General features: G+C 39.1%; 1 protein-coding gene across 1 annotated transcript in view; it reads right to left on the bottom strand.

Moving 5' to 3' along the window:
* Positions 1–25,069, bottom strand: part of LOC132535612 (vomeronasal type-2 receptor 116-like) — a 30,438-nt gene extending 5,369 nt beyond the window's left edge. Inside the window, exons 1-9 of the mRNA XM_060182207.1 lie at positions 25,052–25,069; positions 19,244–19,428; positions 17,767–17,817; positions 16,762–16,846; positions 15,705–15,928; positions 13,760–14,051; positions 8,156–8,956; positions 6,238–6,465; positions 4,973–5,093 (exon numbers count right to left, since the gene is read on the bottom strand). Of these exons, the coding sequence (XP_060038190.1) occupies positions 4,973–5,093; positions 6,238–6,465; positions 8,156–8,956; positions 13,760–14,051; positions 15,705–15,928; positions 16,762–16,846; positions 17,767–17,817; positions 19,244–19,428; positions 25,052–25,069 (2,005 nt within the window). The remainder of the gene's footprint in view (positions 1–4,972; positions 5,094–6,237; positions 6,466–8,155; positions 8,957–13,759; positions 14,052–15,704; positions 15,929–16,761; positions 16,847–17,766; positions 17,818–19,243; positions 19,429–25,051) is intronic.
* Positions 25,070–25,395: the final 326 nt, after the last annotated feature.

The raw sequence follows: 25,395 nt of genomic DNA, 5'->3' as shown, positions 1-25,395 counted from the left end.
GTAGGTTTAATGTTTCTCAAAGTGTATAGCTTCCTCTCTCTGTCTCTATCTTCCCTTCCTCTCTCAATTTCTCTCTGTCTTAGCCAATAAAATGGGGAAAACATGGCTTCCAGAAGCAGTTGATAACACTGAGCCCCAACAATGTTGCTGGAGGGGAAAAAACTGATTCAATGGGAACTTTGGGCCTGTTTATATAGCATAATGCTTTGCAAAAAGATTTCATGTCTCATGCTCTGAGGTCAAAGGTTCAATCTTCAACATCACCACAATCCAGAACTGAGCAGGGCTCTGGTTGGTATCTTTTTTTCTTTCATTTTTTTCTTTATTGGAGGATTAATATTTTCCATTCAACAGTGAATACAATAGCTTATACATACATAACATTTCTCAGCTTTCCACATAACACCACTAGGTCCTCCATCATCTTTTCCAGGACCTGTACAATCCCCTGCACCCACCCACACCAGAATCGTTTACTTTGGTGCAATACACCAACTCCAAGTTCTGCTTAGTGTTTTCTCTTCTCATCTTGTTTTTTGACTTCTGCCTGTGAGTGAGATCATCCTATATTCATCTTTCTGTTTCTGACTTATTTCACTTAAGATGATTTCTTCAAGCTCTAGCCAAGATGGGCTGAAAATGGAGAAATCACCATTTTTAATAGCTGAGTAGTATTCCATTGTGCAATAGACCACAACTTGCTCAGCCACTCATCTGTTGTTGGACACCTGGGTTGCTTCCAGCTTTTAGCTATTACAAATTGTTATGAACATAGGTATACATAGATCTTTTTGGGTGGGTACGTTTGGTTCCTTAGGGTATATCCCCAGGAGATGAATTGCAGGGCATAGGGTAGGTCCATCTCTAACCTTGTGAGAGTTCTCTACACTGCTCTCTCCACATAACTTGAACCAGTTTACATTCCCACCAGCAGTGCAGTGTTGGTATGCTTTAAAAACCCCTTCTGTTTCATTTGGTTTAATCCCCCCTGCATTCTATTTACAGAACACTGTATTCTATTTACATAACCTCTGTTAACAAGCACCACTTTCCCACCAGGGCATTGGTGGTTTAATGGTAGAATTCTCACCTGCTCCACATCCTCTCCTTGTCATACCCTGATTTTCACCAGTCACTTTGTCACTTTTCTCTCCACCCTCTCTGCATCACATCCTGTTCCCACCCTACTGGGCTAGTATATTTATAAGGACAAGGTAGTTTGTAGTTTTTAGTTTAGTTTAGCTTAGCTTGGTATAGATTGCACTGCGTCCTGCATGAATAAAGAGATACTGCGTACAACCCAGCCATGAGTCCCTGGTCATCTGTTACCTGCCCGTGAAGCCAGCCCGGTGAAAACAACAGTGCAGGAGGGTTCCTTTGTCCTCACAATGCCTCCAGCATCTTTTGCTGCTGCTTTTTTCTGATATATGACAGTCTCACAGGAGTGTAGTAATCTCATTGTTGTTTTTATGGTTGGTCTCTTTCTATCTCTGTCTTTCTTTTGTCATCTCTCTCATTAAAGTAAATAAAATATAGAGGTCAGTGGTGGTGCAGCTGGTTAAGCACACACATTACAGTGTACAAAGACCTGAGTTTAAGCTCCCAGTCAACACCTGCAGGGAGATAGCTTTGCAAGTCATAAGCAGGGCTGTAGTCATCTCTCTGTTCTGTCTCTTTCACTCTCTATCACCTCCTTACCTCTCAACTTTTTTTTTTTTTTTTGCTTCCAGGGTTATTGCCTGTACTATAAATCCACTGATCCTGGAGGCCTTTTTTCCCATTTTGTTGCCCTTGTTGTTAATGTTATTGTTGCCACTGATGTTGGATTGGACACAGAGAAATCAAGAGTGATGGAGAAGACAGAGAAGGTGAGAGAAAGATAAACACCTGCAGACATACTTCATCACTTGTGAAGTGACCACCCCCTACAGGTGGGGAGTCAGGAACTCAAACCAGGTGACTATAGCTCAGTTTGGGTTCGAAAATAGAGAAAAAAGAAAGAAAAATTTATTATTGCTATTATTATTCCTAAAGTGCACCCCTGCGACCCCCCAATAATCATACCCTGGGGGCCAGAGAGCTGCTCCTAGAAGGCTCCCCCGCTGAGCTTCTTTCTTTAACAATATTCCTGGCTCACCAGGGGTTCATTTCAATTCTAGTCCTGTTCCTTTCTGAAACCCTTGACCCTTTTTCTTTCTAACTGGCCAATTGGAGCTACAAATATTTGACTAGGCAGAGCCTTACTCAGAAAGAGAAAGACTGCCAGAGGTGATTTTTGTTTTTTTGTTTGTTTTATATTCTTAACAATCAGCTGCCTCTACTCAGGGGACATGCGGCAATCTGGATCCATCCAAGCTGAAGGCAGGACAGGTTTTTTACTCTGTTCAATTTATTATTAATACTATATATAGGTATATCTCTTCCCCCCTCCATCAGTTGGACCAGAATTAACTCTTAGTGTATTTTCCATAGCTAGGGGACAAGGTGTCTTATCCATTGCTAGAGGAACTTGTTTCACTCTTTATACCTCCCCTACCAACTCTCCCCCTTCTCCCTCCTCCTAGCTAATTAAATCATAATAATAATTATAATAATAAACACTTTCCTTTCACTGCTCTTTTGTTACTGTTCTTTTTCTTATCTTTCTCTTTTTTCTTTCTTTTTTTCATTATTGTCATCCTTTCTTCTTTCCTCCTTTGGCTTTCTGAATTCACTGATACACATTTTTGAATTATATTGGGGAAGAAATCTGACTCAGAGTGGACTCTCTCTGTGTGTATCTCTGCTCTACTTCCCTTTCTCCTCTTGCTTCCCCTAGAATATACAGTAGATAGTAGATTTGCATGATCGTCTGTTCTTGGTATCCCTTTTTTCCTTTCTATTTTTCCTCACTTGGATTGGTTGCTATTTTTTCTCACACTAGAGACATTGTTTGGCTAATATTGGTTAAATGGCTCCAATCCTTGCTTCAGTTGCTATTGTAATTTCTGAGGTTGGTGATTGCATTTGTCATAAATATATCTAGTATAGTGTGGCTTGTACTCAAAACACAACAACTGAGGAACAACAGAACATAAAAATAAAAAACACATTAATAAAGAATGGTTAGATCCAGAGCAAATAAAACTGCTGCTACAATCAATGAAGACAAAAGCCCAGAAGAAAATATAAATTAGCCAGAAGTAACCATGAATAAGATAATAAGCAAGCAATAATAAAGTTTTTAACCACAGAAATGAAAACAAATTTGGAGGAAAGGGCTAGCAATATTAGGGAAACAAAAGATAAAACGCTCAAGGAAAATACTAATTACCTTGAAGCAATTAGAGAACTGAAAGCTGAAATAGCTGAACTGAAGAAAGCAGCAGAGGGAAGTGATAGCAGACTACAAGAAGCAGAAAACAGAATTAGCCAGACAGAGGATGAGGTATAGAAAACTAAGAGGTGAAAGAGCTCAAAAACAGATTGAGAGACACTGAAAACAACAGCAGAGACATATGAGATGATCTCAAAAGGAGTAACATTCGTATAATTGGCCTGCCAGAGGAAGAAAGAGAGGAAGGGGAAGCAAACATTCTAGAGGAAATTATAGAAGAAAACTCCCCAGACCTAAAGAACAGAAAGGACATTAAGATTCCAGAGGCCCAGAGAGTCCCAAACAGAATCAACCCAGAGCTAAAGACACCAAGACACATCAAGTCCCAATGAAAAGAAGTAAGGATAAGAAAGGATCCTAAAGGCTGCAAGAGAAAAACAAAAAGTCACGATTCAATGGCTTAAACTCACCCATCAAAAGGCACAGAGGGAGGATAGATCAGAAAACATAACCCAACCATATGCTGCTTGCATGATTCCCATGTGACACAAACACAGACTTAAAGTGAGAGGATGGAAAACTATCACACAGGCTAATGGACCACAAAAAAGGCAGGAACAGCCATTCTCATCTCTGACACAATAGATTTTAAATTAAAGTAATAAAAGATAGGCAAGGACATTACATAATGATTAGAACTTCAATCAGCCTAGAGAGTTAACAATCAACATCTATGCACCAAATGAGGGACCATCTAAGTACACTTGAGTTTGCAGTGAGTACAACTCCCCCCCAACACTTCCTCTCCACTATTGCAACCATTCAGTCCATGATAGCTCAACAATTCGTTTGGCTTTGCATGTTAACTCTCTTTTCAGCCACCAGGTTCCAGATGCCATCAAGATGCCAGCCAGGTTTCTCTGGACTGAAGACCCCACCAATGTGTCCTGGAGCTCAGCTTCCCCAGAGACCCACCCTACTAGGGAAAGAGAGAGGCAGACTGGGAGTATGGATCGACCAGTCAATGCCCATGTTCAGTGGGGAAGCAATTACAGAAGGCAGACCTTCCACCTTCTGCAACATACAAGAACCCTGAGTCCATGCTCCCAGAGGGATAAAGAATGGGAAAGCTATTGGAGAGGGGATGGGCTATGGAGATTGGTTAGCGGGAATTTTGTGGAGTTGTACCCCTCCTATCCTACAGTTTTGTTAAAATCTCCTTTCTTAAATAAAATAAAGGTCTCTAGGATCCTGCTTTGAGACCCTGGCTTCTCACTGGTGGGGAGGGGGAGTCACTTCACAGGTGATGAAATAGGTCTGTAGGTGTCTATCTTTCTCTCCTCCTCCCTGTCATCCCCTCCTCTCTCCATTTCTCTATGTCTTGTCCAACAACGACAACATCAATAACAACAAGAAGAATTACTACTACAATAAAAAAGTGAGGGCAACAAAAGAAAAAAAATAAATACATTTTTTAATAAGTTAAAATAGGGAAATAAAGCTTTAAGCAATTTGTGGGATGCAGAGGGCCATGAGGTGATGCACCTGGCTACATGCACATGCTATCATTGGTGGAGTCCACTGCTATAATAAAAGCCAATATCCGGCTTTTGCTTTTCATTGAAGTAACAAGTGAGCATTGATAAGTTTTCCTACCTTGTGTATTTGAAATCTCCCCTGTCAGACAAAAGACACATTCAAAGCAGCAGATTGCCTTAGCCTGTATAACTTTCTTGAATCCTGGACCACACTTCTGTGTGCACACAGATATGGGAGGCTAAGGTAGAAAAGAGAAAGTCTTTCAGAACATTCCTTTTGTATTGTGGTATAAACAGATATCACAAATATATCATCTACAAGACTTTAAGAGTGGCATGCAGTCCAGTATTGTGAAATATATATATATATATTATAGAACTGATGTCCAAAACTCTATCTTGTAGAGCTAGCTGGAATTCTTAGTATTCATTTCGTAATTGCCACGAAAGTTCGGAAAATCAAGGCTTTTGATTTTCATTACTCTTATAATTAGTGATATTGAGCACTTTGTTGTTGTTGTTGATGATCATGTACACCTTTGTGGGGGGGAATATGTATATATGGCATAGGCTAGATGGGTCAGAATGATCTGGTCCTGTCAGTATCTAAATAGTAAATAGCATTAAATGACTTAAGTCATGGTGAGGTCAAGTATAATATTGTCGATTCTAACCACGGGATTTTCAAAGTAAACCAAGCTCCCAATAAGTTGGTTATCATAATTATCTACTACCTTCTTAAACTCTAAGACTGCAAAGAACTTTCCCCCATTCTCCATAAAACATTTATTTCTCCCATTTCTGGAATATCTGGGACTTTGCTTGTATTTCTTGATGCCTCTCCTGTTAACCTCTTACCCTATTATACCACCTCTGCTGACCTTAAGAAGAAAAAGTAGTAATACTTCATTGGTTCATTGCCATTACCCAGACTTCACCACTCAAAGCTGTTTTTTTTTTTCAAGTAGAGAGACAGAGAGAGATAGTAGAGCATGGTAACTCCCTCCAATGTAGTAAGAGTCAGGTCTCAGTCTATGTTTTGCTGGAATTACAGAAATACCTAACACATGCCCCTTACATAATATAAGTAAGCATTTAAAATATAAGAAAGGCCAGTGACATTTCTGACTTGGATAGCATGTTGTTTTGTCATCCTTATCACTGCCCTTTTGCCTTCTCTATCTTTTATATAAAAATAAATGGTGTAAACTTAATCTAAAATTTAAAAATTGTGAAGGATTATTAAAATAGTATGCACTCAGTACATTACACTATAAAAATGATGTTAGTTATAAATCAGAAGTGTGAACACTCTATCTCATGTTAGGACTCTATTTAGATGTTTCCATTATGTCTGTAAGTAGAAATGAAATGTTACTGTACCTTTTCCAGTTCAATAGGCCATTCTATGGCCTCTTTATTGAGGACCAAGGTTTGGTTATTTTGACCATTGATGACAAACTCTCCCACCTTAACTAGGAAGTCATGAGCTGCAGGAAATGACACAGTGTTCAGGATATCGTATCGTTTTACTAACTTTCTTTGGTCTTCCAAGGATATGTGTTCCCCAATGCTGTTAGTAAATTGGATGTTTCTGAGAAGTAAGTGAAGCTGGAGGAAAAGTAAATTTATAAATGAAAAGTGTATTCAATTTAGAGATTGAAGTCCCATGCCTATCAACACATCCTTCCCCCAAATAAATGTTCTTTGTCATAATAGTTGTTTATTATTTATTTACTTAATTAATTATTTGTTTTATTGTCACTAGGGTTATTGCTGCGGACCCATGCCTACACAGTGACTCCACCATTTTACTGGACAAACCACTGACCAGTACCAGCTTTCAGTTCTGTCTGAATGGCCGTCAGTGGCACAATGAGAAAATCAATTCTCTAGCCATAAAATAAATTTAGAAATCCATTAATTAAATTATAATGTTTCCTATAGTTTAGTTGATACATGGACATTTGTACAAGACATACCAATGACATCTGGTCAGGTTAATCCTTTCTCACTAAAGGGGGCAATATAGACACTTTATAAATTCTACATGTACTATAAATAGTATTATATATACTGAAATGAACCATAACCCAATCTGCCACAATTTTGCATGCTTTAAATAAAATTATGCTAAGGGCTCATACTGTAGTCTTCAAAAAAGTCTTAGTTTATGATACCAGAAAACTGATTTGATCTATGTTTTGTTGGTCTATATTTTGTCATGAGGTATTTGCTATGGAAGTTTTGTTTATATTTGAAATAATCTCTATTACTTTAAAATACATGAATTTAATGCTGACAAAATATCTTCCTGGCATTGTGTGTCTGCTCTGTCTGAATGTGTCCCATATTCATATGTGATCCTGATCCTGACTTCATTGGAGAAAGCTTATCTATCTATCTATCTATCTATCTATCTATCTATCTATCTATCTACGTATCACACATCTATCTATATAAATATATCATCTAACTATCCCCTATCTTCTATTGATCTATTACCTGTCATCTATCTATTATCTATCATCCATCTAGCACCTGTCTATGTATCATCTACCATATAATCTATCTGTGTATCATCTACTTATCTATCAGATTTGCCTCTATCTCCTCATCTATAAATATCATTCCAGAATCATAAAGACCCACTAATGACAGAGTAAGTATACATTATATGTATTAATCACTTAGCATTATTAGAATACTCTTAAAAGCAATGAGTTTAAGTAGAGTTTATAAATAAAAGCAGGTCCTGGGAGTAGGGCTGGAGAACAGTGGGTTAAGCCAGTTCGAGCCCCCTGCAACCCCACCTGCAGAGGAGTTGCTGTGAAGCAAGTCTGCCTGTGTCTTTCTTTCCTCCTCTCTGTCTTCCCCTCTTCTCTCCATTTCTCTCTGTCCTCCCTAACAAAGATGACATCAGTAATAACAACAACTACAACAACATTAAAAAAGGCATAAAAGGGAAAATAAGTAAATTTTAAAAAGCAGGTCCTTAAGTAAGGTTATTCTAATCAATGTCATTCAGGATTTATTTTCTCCTCATCAAGGGAAAAATGGTATTAAATGAACTTTCATTGTGTAATGATATCAATACCCTGAAATTTTTTGAAGACAGGATTTTCCAGATAGATATTCTAGAATTAGTCATAAGCTACATATGATATAAATGAATTCTCCCTTTCTTTTTAGGAGATGATGTTGGTTATGAAATACATTCATTAGTATTTGCTACATTTCAATATGAATGCCTAGAATGTGCTGTCTGTCAGTGCAGATCCTGTATTTGGTGGGGACTAACCTGCCAAGAGAGAAGCATTGGGATGTTTGCATCTCTTTTCAATCCTGTTTCTGTTTCCTCCTGAAACATCTCGTGGAGTGCTCTGGTTACTATATGCACAGCATTGTAGACAATATAGGTGGATTCAGACATGATTGTATTTCCTGGTATAAACTCTAGGGAAATATTTGGCAGACAGTCTTTGAATTTTCTACATAGTGACCCAGAAAATGAACATTCAAATGTGTCAAGCCACAATTTCTCTAAATAAAAATCTTCTGGATATTTTGAAGGGTTGAATGTTTTAATAAAGTCTTCAAAACCAGGCACTTCTCTCTTCTGGGGTAAAAATGAGAGACTTCCATGGAAAAAGTCCATTATATGCTTCACCCTATGCAAGTCAATATATAACTCTGTGGCTATAACCCACATCTTACCTACAAGTTCAAAGGTTCTTCCATAGAAGTATACACCCATAATAATTTGAGAATCACCATGCAATACAGAGACATTTACTTTTTCATGATCAGCTAGGCGAGGTATATTTTCAACATCTAAATTGTCATTCCATATCCATGAGATAGGTAATGTCAGCATAAAGACTGTACAGATATATTTTTTCAACATCTCTGCCTCCAACATTGAGGCAAATTTATAACTTTTTACATCATCAGAAACAATTATTCCCACCCAAGTCCAGTCAAAATGCAAGAATAGCAAAACCAGTCCATGTGTCAGGAAGTTGTCTTTAGCAGCCATTTGATAGAGTGATGGGAACTGATCTTTGTCACTCAGTAAAGAATCATATGGTCCATAAGTGACCTAAATAAGAAACACAAACATTCTGATTTTCATTATGACTAATAAAAATTAAATTTTCTGCCTGGTAGCGGAAAAAATATATAAACATAAGATTTAATCAAGAGGAGATATAAACAGAACAGCTGGTGGTCTGGGATGTGGTGTCCTGGAATCCCACCTCCCCAGAACCCTACTCCACTAGAGAAAAATAGAAATAGGATGGAAATATGAATAGACATGTCAATGTCCATGTCCAATGAAGAAGCAATTACAGAAGCCATCCCTTCCTACCACCTTCTGCACCCCTTTAAGATTTGGGTCCATACTTCCAGAGGGATAAAGAATAAGAAAACTTCCAATGGGAAATGGAACGCTGGTGGTGAGAATTATATGGAATTGTAGCCCTCTTATCCCACATTATACTATCTTGTTTATCATTATTAAATCACTAATAAAAATAAAATATTTTTAGGTAAAGTAAAAGAAGCAAGATGAAAATGAAAGAGACTGTAGCATCAAAGTTTCATTTGATGTGGTGTGATTCTGACTCAAGACTGTCATGTACATGACAGTACAGAACACTATACAAATGAGTCATTTTCCATGCCTGACATTTTAATATGTGCATTTTCAAGAAGAAATGATGATGGCATTGTCCAGGTATTATATTAAGTAGTTGGATGACATATTTACCCTTACTCCATGTGGTTTATGAAGACAATGTGACCCCACTATATCCAGTAATCACTGTTAAATTAAAACATTGAGATGACCATAAGTATTTACAATAAACTCTTAATCAAACCTATAAAAATAGATCTGGTAAAATGTCAGGGATAGAATTTACAAAACTTATTATGAAAACAATAAAATAATCTAAACTTAAGATGCAGAACATACTCAAGAATACAGAGATCATTTCTCCAAAAATTATAGACACAGTAGAAGAACTACAAACTGAAAGTGGTATAAAGTTGGAATAAATGATAGAACAAGTGAAAATGGAGCAATACAGTGTAAGGTACACTTTGAATGCAGTTCTGACTCATATAGAAGGCCAGGAAGTAGATTAAATTAGGTTGAGAAGAGGAAATCATGATAAAAACTTAAAAAGTCTCATAAATTTAAATCTTCTAGAGAAGAAAGACTCAGGAAAAAGAAATGATTCTCTGTAAAATTGCAGATTCCATAAGAAGGACAAAAGTGAGAGTCATTCAGATCCTTGAAGAAGAAGAAGGAGAAAGGGGTAAAAAAGCAGAGAACACATTTAAAGAGATCATAGCAGAAACTTTTTCACAGCTGAGTAATGTTGAAATTACAGACATCCAGGTAATGGAACAAACACCCATATTTGTGAATCTTAATACATGTGAATGAAAGCATATCAGAGTAAAACTATCCCAAAACAAGGACAAGATGAAAATATTGCAAGTTAGCCAGAAAAGAAAGACCTGGACCGACAGAAGCAGAATCATCAAGCTCTCAGCAGATTTCTCATCACAAGCAGTGAAGCAGGTCTGTATTTCTCTCCCCCTCTATGTCTTTCCCTCCTCAGTTTCTGTCCTGTCCAACAACAACAGCAACAACAAATATAACAATAACAACAAAGGCAACAAAATTAATAAATGGTCTCCGGGAGCAGTGGATTCATAGTGCACCACCACCCATCCTCTTAGCATTTATTGTATTAAATAATATAATCTGTCATCTGAATTTGAAAGAAAAAATATTTCCAGAATTAACAACCATGAGCAAGCATTCTCTTGAATTTTATCGTCAATAATCTCCTAGTTAGAACATATCCCGAACTGAGTAAGCTAGAAGTGCAATCTCAGATGTCAAGCTGCATGTGTTCATTTAGAACTCTCGGAAAATTTATCTGTAGATGCTGTCAGAGAGGGAATGTCAACAGTGGTTTAAACGTAGTTAAAGATCACTGAATTTGTAGAGATAGTTCTGACTGTGCAGACTGAAGCAAGATGACTATCTATTTGGATATCAACATAGGCCAGTTACTGACTTCTAGACACACTCTGGAAAGCTTACAGTCTATAATGGTCAGTTCTCTTTGCTGTGGATATGTTTTTATAGAAAGGTAAGCATTCAGGAATGGACAATACTATTAATATATTAATAGAGAGATAAATGAGTGCCTCTTGTTTCTTCTGGGTTTAACTTTAAATCTAAATCTATCTCATTTATTATTTTTTATTTTTATTAATAAAATGGAAATATTGACAAGACTACTAGATAAGAGTGGTACACTTCCACAGGATTCCAACCACCAGAACTCCTTATTGTGTGGTCATGGTGAGGAACATTCTAGGCTGCACTAATTTCAGGACTCATCTTCTTTTAGATGTAGAGTATGTTGGCCCATTTATTTTTATCCTTCTTCTCAGTGAATAATGCCATAATCCAATGGCAAAGGAGTTGGCTTATTTTCAATATACAGGGCTTGACTTAATACATTCCACGGTCTCCAGCAGTCCTGTGGGGTGTGAAGCTTGCTCCATGCAGGTGTGGCCCTACCTGGGGCTTGAACCAGGACCACTGCACATCGTAATGTTTGTGTTCAACCAGATGCAACACTATTTTGCCCCTTAAATATAGTTTTTTTTCCTGTTTCTAATCTATTAGCCATTGAATGTTAGCTTATCTAGTATCTTCTTTAATCAATAACACAAATTGTCAACACTTCATTCATTTTTGCCATCAGGATTATTGCTGGGGCTTGACAGTCTGCACAACCAATTCAATTTTTTAAAATATTTCTTCTATTTCTTTCTCCCTTCCTCTCTTTTTCTTCTTCTACTTCTTCTGTCTTCTTCTTCTTCATCCTCTTCTTTTCTTCTTTTTCTTCTTCTTTTCTTCTTCCTCCACTTTTTCTTTTCTACTTCTTCATCCTCTTCTTCTTTAATTCTTCTTTTTCTTCTTTTTCATATTCTTTTCTTCTTCCTCCTCTTCTTTTATTCTTCTCCTTCTGCTCCTCCATCTTTTTCTTTTATTCTTTTTTAGAGACAGAGGAAAGTAGGGAAAAATAAAAGTAGAGAGAAACAAGCAACCTGCAGCAATGCTCTACTACTTGGGAAGCTGCACCCCTTGTGGAGGGTAATGGTGTGCTTGAACTTGTACTCCTGTGCATGGTAATGTGTGTACTCAGCCAGGTGCACCACTGCCCAGACCCTGAATACTGAAGTCTTAAACTTGAATTCTCTTAACATTTAATTTTTGCTGATTATATGTACCTAATTCCTGTTAGAATGGCCCCCACCAAAAAAGCCAATAACAAGTATTGGTGAGGATTTGGGGGAAAGGAATTACTGTGCATTGCTTATGGGAATGTAACTTGATATAAATTCTATTCTAATTGTATGAAAGCTATTCAAAAAAATTAAAAACAATACCATGTTCCAGTACTACTACTTCTGGGATATACATCTGTATATTCAAACTAAAGGAAAGCAAATTATCAAAGAGATTATCACATTACCATGCTGATAGCAGCATTAGTCACAGCACCCAAGAAATAAGCTTCTTGTAGAAAGAATAATGAAGCTATGAATTCTGTTCCACATGCAATAAGTACTATGTGTGGAAGAGAAGGAAGCCCTGGCAGTTACGACAGCGTGGATGGAACTTGAGAGCATTGTCCTTATTGAAATAATTTGGGGAGGATTGAAGTTCTGCAAAATATCATTATTTGTGAAATCAAAAGAAGAAGAAGGAGAAGAAGAAGAAGAAGAAGAAGAAGAAGAAGAAGAAATAGAAGAAGAAGAAGAAGAAGAAGAAGAAGAAGAAGAAGAAGAAGAAGAAGGAGATCTCACAGAAACAGAGATAGATAAATAGTTGCCAGCAGTTGGGAAGCGAGAAAATAGGGAAAGTTTGGCAAAAAGGTACAAGCTTTACGTAATAAGATGAAAAAGGCTTGAGAGACTAAAATAAATGATGACTGTAGTTGATAACACTGTACTGTATAATTACAAAAAAATAGTACTGAGTAGGGGCCAGGTGATGATGCACCAGGTTGAGTGTACATGTTACAATGCACGTGGACCCGGGTTCAAGCTCCCCAGTTCCCACAGGCAGAGGAAAAGCTTCACAAGTGGTGAAGCAGTGTTGCAGGTGTCTCTGTCTCTCTCCCTATCTCTCCATCTCCCCCCTTCCTCTCTATTTCTGGCTATCTCTGTCCAATAAATAAATAAAGATAATAAAAGAAGAACTTGACATTCAAAAAGATTACTGAATAGAATGCCAATGCACTCTTACACACACACACACACACACACACACACACACACACACACAAAATATGAATTCTGCACATTCCGGAGTTAGGCAGTGATTTTGCTTTCTCTCTTCTTATAAAGATGAATAAGTAGGGAGTCAGGCGGTGGCGCAGCGGGTTAAGCACATGTGGCACAAAGCACAAGGACTGACGAAAGGAACCTGGCTGGAGTTCTGGCTCCCCACCTATAGGGGAGTTGCTTCACAGGAGGTCAAACAGGTTTGCAGGTGTCTGTCTTTCTCCTCTGCCTCTCTGTCTTCCCCTTCTCTCTCCATTTCTCTCTGTCCTATCCAATAACAACAATACCAATAACCACAACAATGTTAAACAACAAGGGCAACAAAAGGGAAAAAATAAAGTATATATTAAAAAAGATGAATAAGTAAATATAAAAAAGAATTCCATAGTAGAATTACCAGAGATATTTTCTCTCGATTCTGAACAAGACACTCATTTTTTCTTTTTCTTTACATAAGAGATAAGAAAGGCCAATCTGGAGTTTTCAACTATATACATCGAATGTAAAACTCTCTTACCTGTGGAATTTTGTAGAGTTCCAAAAGCGGTGAAATATTTGATGAGAATTCTGGTGTGGTTCCTGCAATAATGGCGGCAGATTTGCTTTGTTTCTGACAGCTATAATTAGGGACAGTCTGATTCCCTCCTGAGAACCAAAAGAAGATGTTCTCCAAAGGCTTGCCATTTTTATTAAAGGCGTTGTAGAGATTGAAACCGAGTGTGAAATTAGGCAGCAGACGGGGGTCCTTGTTGATCTCTTCAATGGCAAAGAGAAAGGCCAGAATGTAATGATAATTGTGCAACTCCCACCTGAATGGAAAACACAGCATGAGAGACAACGATCAAGTTATTGAACTCGGGCTTGGGTGGTGGCGCATTTGGTTGAGCATGCGTGTTACAGTACACCATTTCCCAAGTTCAAGTCCCCACTCCCCACCTGCAGGGGGAAAGCTTCACAAGTGGTGAAGCAGGGCTTCAGGTGTCTCTCTGTCTCCCTGTCTCCCCCTTCCTCTCAATTTCTGGCTGTCTCTATCCAAAAAAATAAATATTTAAAATTTTTTTAAAGTTCTTAACTCAGAGATATCTCTTAAGCTATCAGAGACTGATAGTTAATTAAACATTCATGAGCACTTAAAATCTCCACAGAATATTATCTTTATTTATTTATTTGAGAGAGATAGTCATAAATTGAGAGGGAAGGGGAGAGATAGAGAAAATGAGAGACAGAGACACCTGCAACCATGCTTCACCCCTCTGAAGCTTCCCCCCCGTAGGTGGGCACCAGAGACTCAAACCTCGGTCCTTGTGCACTGTAACATGTGTGCTCAAGCAGATGAGCCCCTCCACAAAATAGTAAATGCAAACTCTTTTCAATTTCTGGCATACAAAAATATTCACTCACTTTTGGTAATCTGTGTTGTAAATATTATAATATTATACCTACTATAGTTAAAATATTTTGGTCAAAGTGTTTACTTTCAGCATTGCTGCTGCCTCTGATTACATTATAATGTAGTGAATTTTAATTCATACATCACACTGTGTCTATTAAAACACACATACAAACGGGAAGTCAGACCCACACATAATTGCACTTTGTACCTGTATCCACAGTTGCCAAAAATAAAATAAAATGAACAGTATTAAAGGGACATATGCACCCTTATATATAGTGATACCTGCACTATTTACAATTGCCAAAAAGTGGAAGCAGCCTAAATGCCCATTAGCATATAATTGGCTAATTAAGGTATGGGTTATTTTGTTCATGGGACACTATTCTGTAATCACTAAAGAAATCGCATCCTAGCTATGACCACAGAATGTGATGGGGTTCCAGGACACATTGGTGATGTCGTCTACCCAGGGAAGTCAGATTGGCAACATGGTAGCTATCAGTCTCAGGCAAAAATTAGTAATGCCATGAGCTCCTTGGAATATACCTCAAATAGACTCCCCAGCTTTATCCAAAACAGAGACCCCCAAATCTCATCTGCTCTAGGCATACCTTTAGACTCCTGGTTATTAAACAATTTGTTCTGCTTTCTATCTTACTGCTTTTTCAGCCACCAAGCTGAAGATCCTACCATGATGCCAATCTGACTTCCCTGGGTAGACGATATCACCAATGTGTCCTGGAACCCCACCGCTCCAGATCCCTACCCCACTAGGGAAAGATAGAAACAGGCTGGAAGTATGGATGGACCTGCCAACACACATGTCCAGCAGAAAGCAATTACAGAAGCCAGACCTTCCACCTTCTGCATCCCATAATGATCCTGGGCCCATGCTCCCAGAGGGATAAAGAATAACAAAGTTTCCAGTGGAGGGGATAAAATATGGAGTTCTGGTGATGGAAACTCTATGGAATTGTATCCCTCTTTTCCTATGGTCTTGCCAATCATTATTAATTCAATAAAATTAAAAGAAAATGTAACAAAAGGAGAATCATCAACATCCTACACAACATTTGAGCCATGAAGAAAACTAAAGATGAAGCCAACAATGTCCTGGATGTATGCCAGGGTGGGTATCACAAAGGTTATGTTAAAAACGACCTTGCCGCAGGCTATGTATTCCTCAGTGCAATACACAACACCACCAACAGCCAGAGAGGATTCATGAATATAGCAGAAAACAGTAGTTGAACTCTCTAAGATGTCTGCTTCAGAAGTATTTTCACAGACCTAAATAAAAGAATATACTAATACGAGTACATCAAACTGACAAAATTTTGCATAACAAGATAAGCCATTACCAACGCAAGAAGATAATCAGGTTCCAGACACTACCATGATGCAATCAGACTTCCTTTGACAAATGACACCAGCAGTGTGTCCCAGAGCCCCACATCCCCAGAGCTCTTTTCACTAGGAAAACAGAGACGGGCTGGGAGTATGGATCAATGTGTCAATGCCCGTGTTCAGCGGGGCAGCAATTACAGAAGCCAGATGTTCCACGTTCTGCATCCCGCAATGATCCTGGGTCCCTACTCCCAGAGGGTTAAAGAATAGGAAAGCTATCAGGGGAGGGGATGGGGTATGGAGTTCTGGTGGCGGAAAATGTGTGGGAAATGTACCCCTCTTATCCATGGACTTGCTTGTGTTTCCACTTTGTATATAAAAAAATTTAAATGATATGAATAGGACCATTTTGTATCCAACATATTCAACTAAGAGCTAATAGGCAACATACTTAAGAACACACACCGCTCAAATATATATAACAGCTTTTAAGAAGAACAGATCTAGACAACCCTTTCACCAAAGATGAGATTCAGATGTCCAAAAACAGGAAAAAATTGTCAAAATAAATGATTATCAGGTAAGTACAAATTAAGATAACAGTGAAATAACATTTCACAACTGTAGGAATGCCATATATTAAAAAGGATAAAACAGTTAGTGGCAAAGATATGGGGACAAAGGTGGGAACATGGTTGTTGGGATCATATATTAGTCCAGTCCATTTGGAAAATGGCTTGGAGATTCCACAAAATATTAAGTATTCCAGAAAATACCCAATTATCTGACCACTTATCTGAAGGTGACGAACAATGCCAATGTTCACCATCATGCTGCATGGAGTTGCTCAGTTTTGGAAGCCTAAATATTCAATAGCAAGTAAGTTATGAGTGAAATTGTGTTATATATTCAGAATATATATTACTCAGCTTAAGAAATGATGACCATGTTATAAGAATAAGCCTGAAGTGGACTAATAAATTTCATTCAGAGATAAGACTTAAGCAAAGATGAGAAAAATTTGTGTGAATTTTTTTATGAAACCATTAGATTTATTGAAATTTAAAAAATAACATGGATAAAATAGAATTATGGATTTTTCTCTTCTACCTCTATCCCTTTAGTGTTAATTCACCCTATAACAAACATTTATTGAGTTTAGTTCTACACTATTATTTATTCTATACTTCTTTTCTGATCTCAATTGAATTGCCGGCATTCTAAATTCATTACTGTTTTATATATATATACATATATATATATATAATTTTTATTTCTACAAAGAAAACACTCACAAGAACCATAGGATAAGAGGGGTACAACTCCACACAGTTTTTGTCACCATATCCCATCCCCTGCCCTGATAGCTTCCCTGTTCTTTAACCCTCTGGGAGTAGGGACCCAGGGTCACTATGGGATGCAGAAGGTAAAATTTTATTATTATTTCATTTTAGATACAAAACTTCTGTAAAAGATGAAGGAGAGATGATGGGAATCCAAAAGATATGGATGCAGAATTATGATAAGTTGGTGGAGGTGTGGTGTGCCCTCACCTGTCTGGGGGAGATAGAAAGCAGAGTATCTGTGAAACCAACATCTCCCATGTCTTCAGGAAAGTTATTTCACCAAAGCAAAATCTTCTTAGGAGACAGGGGAAGAAATGGAGGAAGGGGAGTTGATGTCCTAGTGTGTGTATGGTGGGAACGAAGACCTTCGGGTGGCGGAGAGTGTCCTGCAGGTACCAAACCGCCTCTCATGGGGAGATGAGAGATTGTATTTACGTGACAACTGTAGTGTAAACCACTAACTTCTCCAATAAGACATTTTGAAAACTGTTTCAAAGCAAAAGAGAAAATTATATGTGTTAACCCACCTTTAAATTGAGAAGAAATCATTTTCTGTAAGTGATTAGAATCTTTTTTGTAAGGATACACAGTATGAACACTATTGAAGGGCCCTTGATTTCTTTATGGACCCTTGCAATTCAATGCCTATTACTTTTATGTTGAAGTTTTTTTGTTTTAATTACTAACCATCAGGTATTATGCCAGACATGTGAGAAATTCTTTGCTGTCACTCTAGCTTCTTCTCCAGCCTCTATGGTGTTTGTCTAATCTCAAGGTAGACCCAGATAACAGGTCAAAAGACCTTCAAGCTAACAGAGGCCTTATCTGGTATCCCTAACTATGCCTGTATCCTTTGGATAAGGTCAGGATTTACAGAGTAAACATAGAACCTGATATAATCACTAGAGCTGGAGATTACAGGTCTGATATAGAGTAGTCAGCATTCTAGGAAAGAAATCATTCAATTTTGCGTGCCTTGAGGATATTTATGTGAACACAAAGATGTCTATATTTCTGTACGTCCTTCAGATGTTTGTAATTGTCACAACCGTATGCACATATACCTAATAAGTAGAAGGAAAAGCAGACTGTGCTAGAGGTGTAGGAGACATTTAGCAGGACTTCACTGAAAGGTATACACCATGTGTCTGCAAGTACACATCCCCTTTGTGAGCACATTAATAATGGTCTGATGGATTTTGTCTCTCAGTCCTGATGTGCAAATCACACTCTGCTCTCCAGCTCTGTTTTATAAATATATGTGTGTGTATATATATATTTATATATTACAAGGTCATTTTCATAATTCAGGCAAATATATTTATATAACAAATTAAGAAGCCCAGAAATATACCCACATAGTTTAAGCAAAGTGTAAAGATAAAACAAAATAAAAAACTTAATTAATTAACAATGTTCCCAGCATACTTTCTTTGTAAGTACAGAAGAAAAAAAATTTTGCTTTGATTGACAGTATTGAGAAATTTTAAGTCAGCATTTGTAGTAGACAAATAAAAGCTATGAAGATTATACAAGCACTTCTTTGATACCAAAGCTCAAAAGAATTCATTAAAATGCAAAGCTGAGCTATTAGTAACGACTAGTTGAAAACACTAAGAGAATGGAAAAGAGGAAAAACTGAGAGCAAACATTTGTCAGTTATATTTCTCACACTCACATAGACAGTGGATTATGGGATGGGGAAGGGGGCACACCTGATTAAGCACACACATTACAGTGCAAAAGGGCCTGGGTTCAAGCCCCTGGTCCCCACCTGCAGGGGGAAAGCTTCACAAGTGGTGAAGCAGGGATGCAGGTGTCTCTCTTTCTCTCTCCCTCTTCCCTTTCAAGTGTCCGGCTGTCTCTAGGCAATAAAGAAAGGTAATAATTTTAAAAATAGTGAATCATTTACCATTCAGGTGAAGTTTGGATTGGCTTGGACAGCCAATAGAGTTGTTGTAGGTCTAGTTGTGATTTCCAAGAGTAGAGGGGGAAGAAGCCATCCAGCAGCAGGTCCCCGTCCCTGTAAACACTAGGCTTCAGGAATAGAGGGCAGGGAGAAATGTCCACGTCCACGTTGCAAAATAGAGGTAAAGACTGAAGGAAAAGAAAAAGGCAGATCAGAAAGGATGGCATGGCACTGTTTGTTAGTGGAGGTACCTATCAGTGCATCTGTGTGTTGAGTCATAAAGATTAAGGCGATCCAGGGGCCTGCAGCTAAGTATTCAGGTTGGGACAGGTATCCCTAACTGTGCCGCAGCAGAAATGCACTGCTGTTCTTTTCTGAAGCCCATGAAGTCTATGGGGGCTTGAGCTGGATTAAGCCCAGGACAAAGGCAAGGCCTAGAGGTGACCATGCAGGAGTCACAGTGCAGAGACTTCAGCCCCTGTGATACTGTGTCAAACAGCTTTCAATGTCCCTTCTTTTTACCAGCTTCACTGCAGTGCTTTGAAGGAGCTCTGGGAACCCTCTGCCCTGGGGCTCTGCACCTGCCCAACTCTGGTCACTCTGGTGAAAACCACTTTGGGAAAATGTGTTTGGATTCTCCTTCGCCCTTGGCATTTGTGATTTCATCAAGTTTAGTGGCCCAAAATAAATCACTTAATTCTCTAGGGGTCAGTTCACTCGGGGGCAAGTGAGTCTCCAAACAGGTGCATGATTCTGCAAGGAGTTTGGGGCTGTTGTGGCAGGACAGGTCTCAGGGGCCCTTCAGGATGTGACAGGTCTGAGTTTGAGTCAAACTTTCTCCAGGACTTTTTTTTTCTCTGATGATTTATGGAAGTCTTTCAGGATGGATTACAATAGCATAAAATTGCAATGCCACAGAATCATGGGCTTGATAATCATTCAGTAATCATCTGGGCAGGGGGATGGATGTCATGATTAAAAGCATCAGACTGCATAAGATCTAGAGATGGGCACACTTTAATGATGACTCTTTAGTCGCTATCAGGCCACCCCATCATCTGGGGTCCTAGTCAGGGAGTCTTGAGATTCTCATAAAGACATGATGGGCCTAGGACTCAAATAGATCCCTCTCTCCATTGACTCTGGTCATCTTCATCAGGAACAACACAATAGAACCCTTGGTGGGGCACCCATAGGACCTTGCCCTCAATGTGGATCAACAATGTTAAACAATGTTCCACCCTTTAAATTTATTCTGGATAACATACTCTACCAATGGTGGAAGATGGGTCCTGAAATTGGAGCATCTTGGAAGGCTCCTATCATGACTACAGAATGTGAGCTCAGATCTACAGGGATACAGAGATCACATAGACTCCTAATTTGAATATGGGCCCCAAATCAAATCAATGTGGTTTACAGTCAACAATATTTATACACCTTTCCCATATTTGGGAGCTACTCACTTCCCTGATCCAGCTTTCTGGTCCTTTTTCCAGCCATAGCATCATCTCCCCAGACAGTAACTTGGATCCACCTGCATATCAGAAGTCAGGATCAGGGAAAAACTTGTATAGTCATGGGCCCTTTGGAATATGACAAAAATAGGCCTACTAGATATCTTCAAAACAGAGATCCCAAATCATTATCTGCAATATTCCAACCTTTACGTTAATTATTAGTCAACAATTTGGCTGTATATGTCACCTTTTGTTTTCAGCCACCAGGTTCAGGATGCTACCTTGATACCAACCAGACCTCCCTGGGCAGATGACCCCACAAAGGATCCTGGAGCCCTGCTTCTCCAAAGACCTGACCCACTAGAGAAAGAAAGAGAAAGGCTGGGAGTATGGATCAACCTGCCAACACCCATGTTCAGTGGAGAAGCAATTACAGAAGCCAGACCTTCCACCTTCTGCATCCCATAATGACCCTGAGTCCATACTTCCAGAGGGTTAAAGAATAGGAAAGATATCAGGGGAGGAGATGGAAAATGGAGTTCTGGTGGTGGGAACAGTGTGGAGTTGTAGCCCTCTAATCCTAGGCTTTTGTCAGTGTTTCCTTTTTATAAATACATTTTTAAAAAGTAGCAGACTGAATTCTCTTATCACCCCACATGTTACAAATGTGCACACTGACCCTCTCTCTCTTGTCTAGGGTGATCTATGTTGACCCAGACTCTGAGGAGATCAGCACTAAATCCTTATATTTAAATGAGCCCCTGGATTTTCAACATAATCATTTTAAGGGATACAGATATAGAGAATAGGGGTCAGGTGGTGGCACATCTGGTTGAACACACGTTACAATGTGCAAGGACCTGGGTTCAAGTCCCTTGGTCCCCACCTGCAAGGGGAAAGCTTCATGAGTGGTGAGGCTTGCTGCAGATGTCTCACTGTCTCTCTCCCTCTCTGTCTCATTTTCTGCCTACCTCTGTCCAATAAATAAAGAAAATTGAAATAATTAAAGGAAAGCTGATATAGGGAACATAAAATACTAGAGGTTTCATGTAAGATCTGGGAGTGAGTAGCATGCCACTGTGGTATGAAATGAAAATAACTGTTCTGTTCTCAGCATTTATGTCCTGATGTAACACTTTCCTTTTTTTCAGTGTTTCTAGGTCATGGAATGTCTTTATGGAACTCATTTCCATGAGCCTGACACAGAGGGAGGGTACTGGAGTGTTTTTTTTAACTTAAGATCTGTTTTTATTTGTTACATAGCAGGAGACTTAATCACTTGAAGCAGAGAAAAGTAGGAAGAGAGAAGTAAGAACACCTCCCCATCACAGGTGGTACCAGGGATCAAATAAGAAACATTTAGCATGAAAGTCTGGTGCTCTAGTTGTGAAACTGTTTCCCAAGCCAGTAAATTATATTTCTTTTTTAAAAAAATATTTATTTGTTCTCTTTCGTTGTCCTTGTTTTATTGTTGTATTTGTTGATTTCATTCTTGTTGAAGAGGACAGGGAGAAATGGAGTGTTGTTTTCGACGGGTTATTGTTAGCGAGCATAAATCGAACCACCATCCACTGCAAGGAAGCAAAGATGTTTATTGACGAATTGCAATCTGGGCCGAGATGGTGACTGGTGTTAGTCTACCAAGCTCGACCCTGAACAAGGCTCAAACCACACAATTTATAGGAATTCAGACTACACTCAGGGAGCGGGAACACATCACCTTGTCAACCTACATCCAATAACAGGCCTTAGCAAACACAAAATCCAATCATTTCAAACTTAGCAAAAAGCGGGGTCCATACAAAGCAAAGTGCGGGCTAATTTCAAACCTTGCAAAACCAGACAACCAATAAGACTTGACCAGGTATTAGGTCCTCACATCCCCCTACCGTCATACCAGGCCATCTGGCGACCAGTATACTGCTGGGGCTGTGCAGAGGTCCTGATAAGGCTAGCCCTCACACAACCAATAGAATTCAACCAGGCAGGGTCGCCACATCCTCCTGCCATTGGCTATGACCACCCATCCAGTAGACAGCACACCACAAAGTCTGTGCAAAGGTCCTGATAAGGCTTGTCCCCAGGCAGGGTCCTTCGAACAATGGGTGGCCTTCACTGATTAGGTCCTGTTTATTCAAGGGGGAAGGGGCAATGAATTTTCCACCTCATACTACAAGCAACTCATACTAAAAGCACTTAACAAACAACTGCATAAAAAGGGAATTTCAAGGCTACTGCCTTTTACAGTTATGTTGTTTTCGCTGGGTTGGCTTCAAGGGCGAGTAACAGACAACCAGGGACTCATGGTTGAGCTGTAGGCAGTATCTCTTTATTCATGCAGGACGCAGCACAATCTAAGACTAGCTAAGCTAAACTCAAGTACTGTAAAACTCACAATGCTGTCTTTATATATACTTGCCAACTAGGGTGGAAACAGGATGTGACATAGAGAGGGTGGAGAGAAAAGTGACTGGTGAAAATCAGAGTGTGACAAGGAGGGGGCAGAGCAGGCGTGAATCCTATCACTGAACCACCAATGCCTTGGAGTGCTTTATGTAAATGTAAAGTGATTTATGTAAATAGACCAAAGCTTTGAATGGGATCAAATCTATCTCTATACAGGCATATGGTTAAGCAGAAGCCAGGGGGAGCTGGCATACTATCCAACAATGGAGAGAGGAGGGGAAGACAGAGAGGGGGAGAGAAAGACACCTGCAGACCTGCTTCATTGCCAGTGAAGCGACTCCCCTGCAGGTGGGGAACCACCAAAGGATAGGCAGTGGCACACCTAGTTCAGTGTACACAGAACAGGCCACAAGGACCCGGGATCAAGCCCCTGGTTCCCACCTGCAGGAGGAAAGCTTCACGTGTGGTGGAGCAGGGCTGCAGGTGTCTCCCCGTCTCTATCTTCCCCTTTCCTCTCAATCTTTGACTGTCTCTATCCAATAAATAAAGATATAGGAGAACAAAATTAAAGACAATAACGAAGGAATATCAACTACTTAAAATATCAAGCAGGAGCAAACAGGAAAGGAAAAAAGTCAACAGGAACAATAAAAGGAACCTCAAAGGAAAAGCAGAATAGCTAGAAGCCAAGTGCACTTACCTATCACCACCCTACATGTAAATGTCTTACATTCACCTCTCAAAATAGTCAGAACACCTGGATGGATTAAGAAGCAAGATACAGGGCCAGGAGTTAGCACAGCTGTTAAGCGCACATGGTGCAAGGCACAAGGAGAGCCGTAAGGATCCCAGTTCGAGTCCCCGGCTCCCCACCTGCAGGGGGGTTGCTTCAAAAGCAGTGAAGCAGGTCTGCAGGTGTCTGTCTTTCTCTCTCCCTTTCTGCCTTCCCCTTCACTCTTGACTTCTCTCTGCCTTGTCCAATAACAATGTCAACAATAACAATAATAACAACAAAATGAGAAAAAAATGGCCTCCAGGAGCAGTGGATTCATAATGCAGACACGGGTTCCCAGTGATAACCCTGGTGGCAAAAAAAAAAGCAGTATGCAAAACTAACTTAGAATGATATAGTACCCCACTATGAAATAAAACGCTATAATACTTCCTCAATTAAAATAGATAAAATGTAAAAGATTTAAAATTAGAATATGTGGGAGTCCGGTGGTAGCACAGCAGCTTAAGCGCACATGGGTCGAAGCACAAGGACGGGCATAAGGATCCTGGTTGAAGCCCCGGCTCCCCACCTGCAGGGGAGTCGCTCCACAGACAGTGAAGCAGGTCTGCAAGTGTCTATCTTTGTCTCATCCCCTCTGTCTTCCTCTCCTGTCTCCACTTTTCTCTGACCTATCCAACAATGACAACATCAATAACAACAACAACAATAACTACAATAAAACAACAAGGGCAACAAAAAGGAAAATAAATATAAAAATTTAATAAAAAAGAAATTTAAATAAAAAACTAGAATACGTACTGGGTTTAGAAATAAATGGATAAAATATTTGAATTTTTGCAAATAAAAAATACAAAGTATGGCTTAGAATCAAGAAGAAAGACTGGAGGCATATATTTTGTTGAAGTCTTGGTAACTAAATAGTTTTAATAAGTAACTTTTTTCAAATTCCACTCTTGCATTTCATGCATATATCGATATCGTCATTGTAGACAGTTCCTTAGAGTCCAAACTGATAGCCCCCTTCTAACAGATATGGAAATGCAAGGAACTCAGAATGTTTCAGAACACTACGCAAACATAACAAATGTGGGATTGAGAATTAGTGAATTAAAGTATTGCACTAAGGTTATACAATCAAACGCTCCAGGTTGAACCAATTTTAGGACCCATCTTCCTCAGGTGGTAGATAGAGTATGTTATCCACCGCACCTTCGGAGGTTGCGACATTCTCTACCACTGTTGAGCCACATTGAGGGCAAGGTCCTATGGGGACTCACAGTGGGATCCATTGTGTTGTTACTGATGGATATGACCAGTGACAGTGGAGAAAGGGATCTATTGGAGGTCTAGGCCTATCATGTCTGACCCACACAACTGTTTAACCACAGTAACTGTGTGGTCACTTTACTCACAAGTGAAAGTCTATTGAGTCTTACCTGTTATGCTATATTACACTCACCCACACCATTAATACAAATTGACTTTCTAATATGTCCAGCATTAAGGACTATGTGCTAAATCAAATAGGACATTGGACAGAGGTATGATCTCTT

Source organism: Erinaceus europaeus, chromosome 23, assembly GCF_950295315.1.
Source record: "Erinaceus europaeus chromosome 23, mEriEur2.1, whole genome shotgun sequence".
Lineage (NCBI taxonomy): Eukaryota > Metazoa > Chordata > Mammalia > Eulipotyphla > Erinaceidae > Erinaceus > Erinaceus europaeus.
The sequence above is the reverse complement of the archived record's forward strand: the minus strand, read 5'-3'. Positions and strand labels throughout refer to the sequence as shown.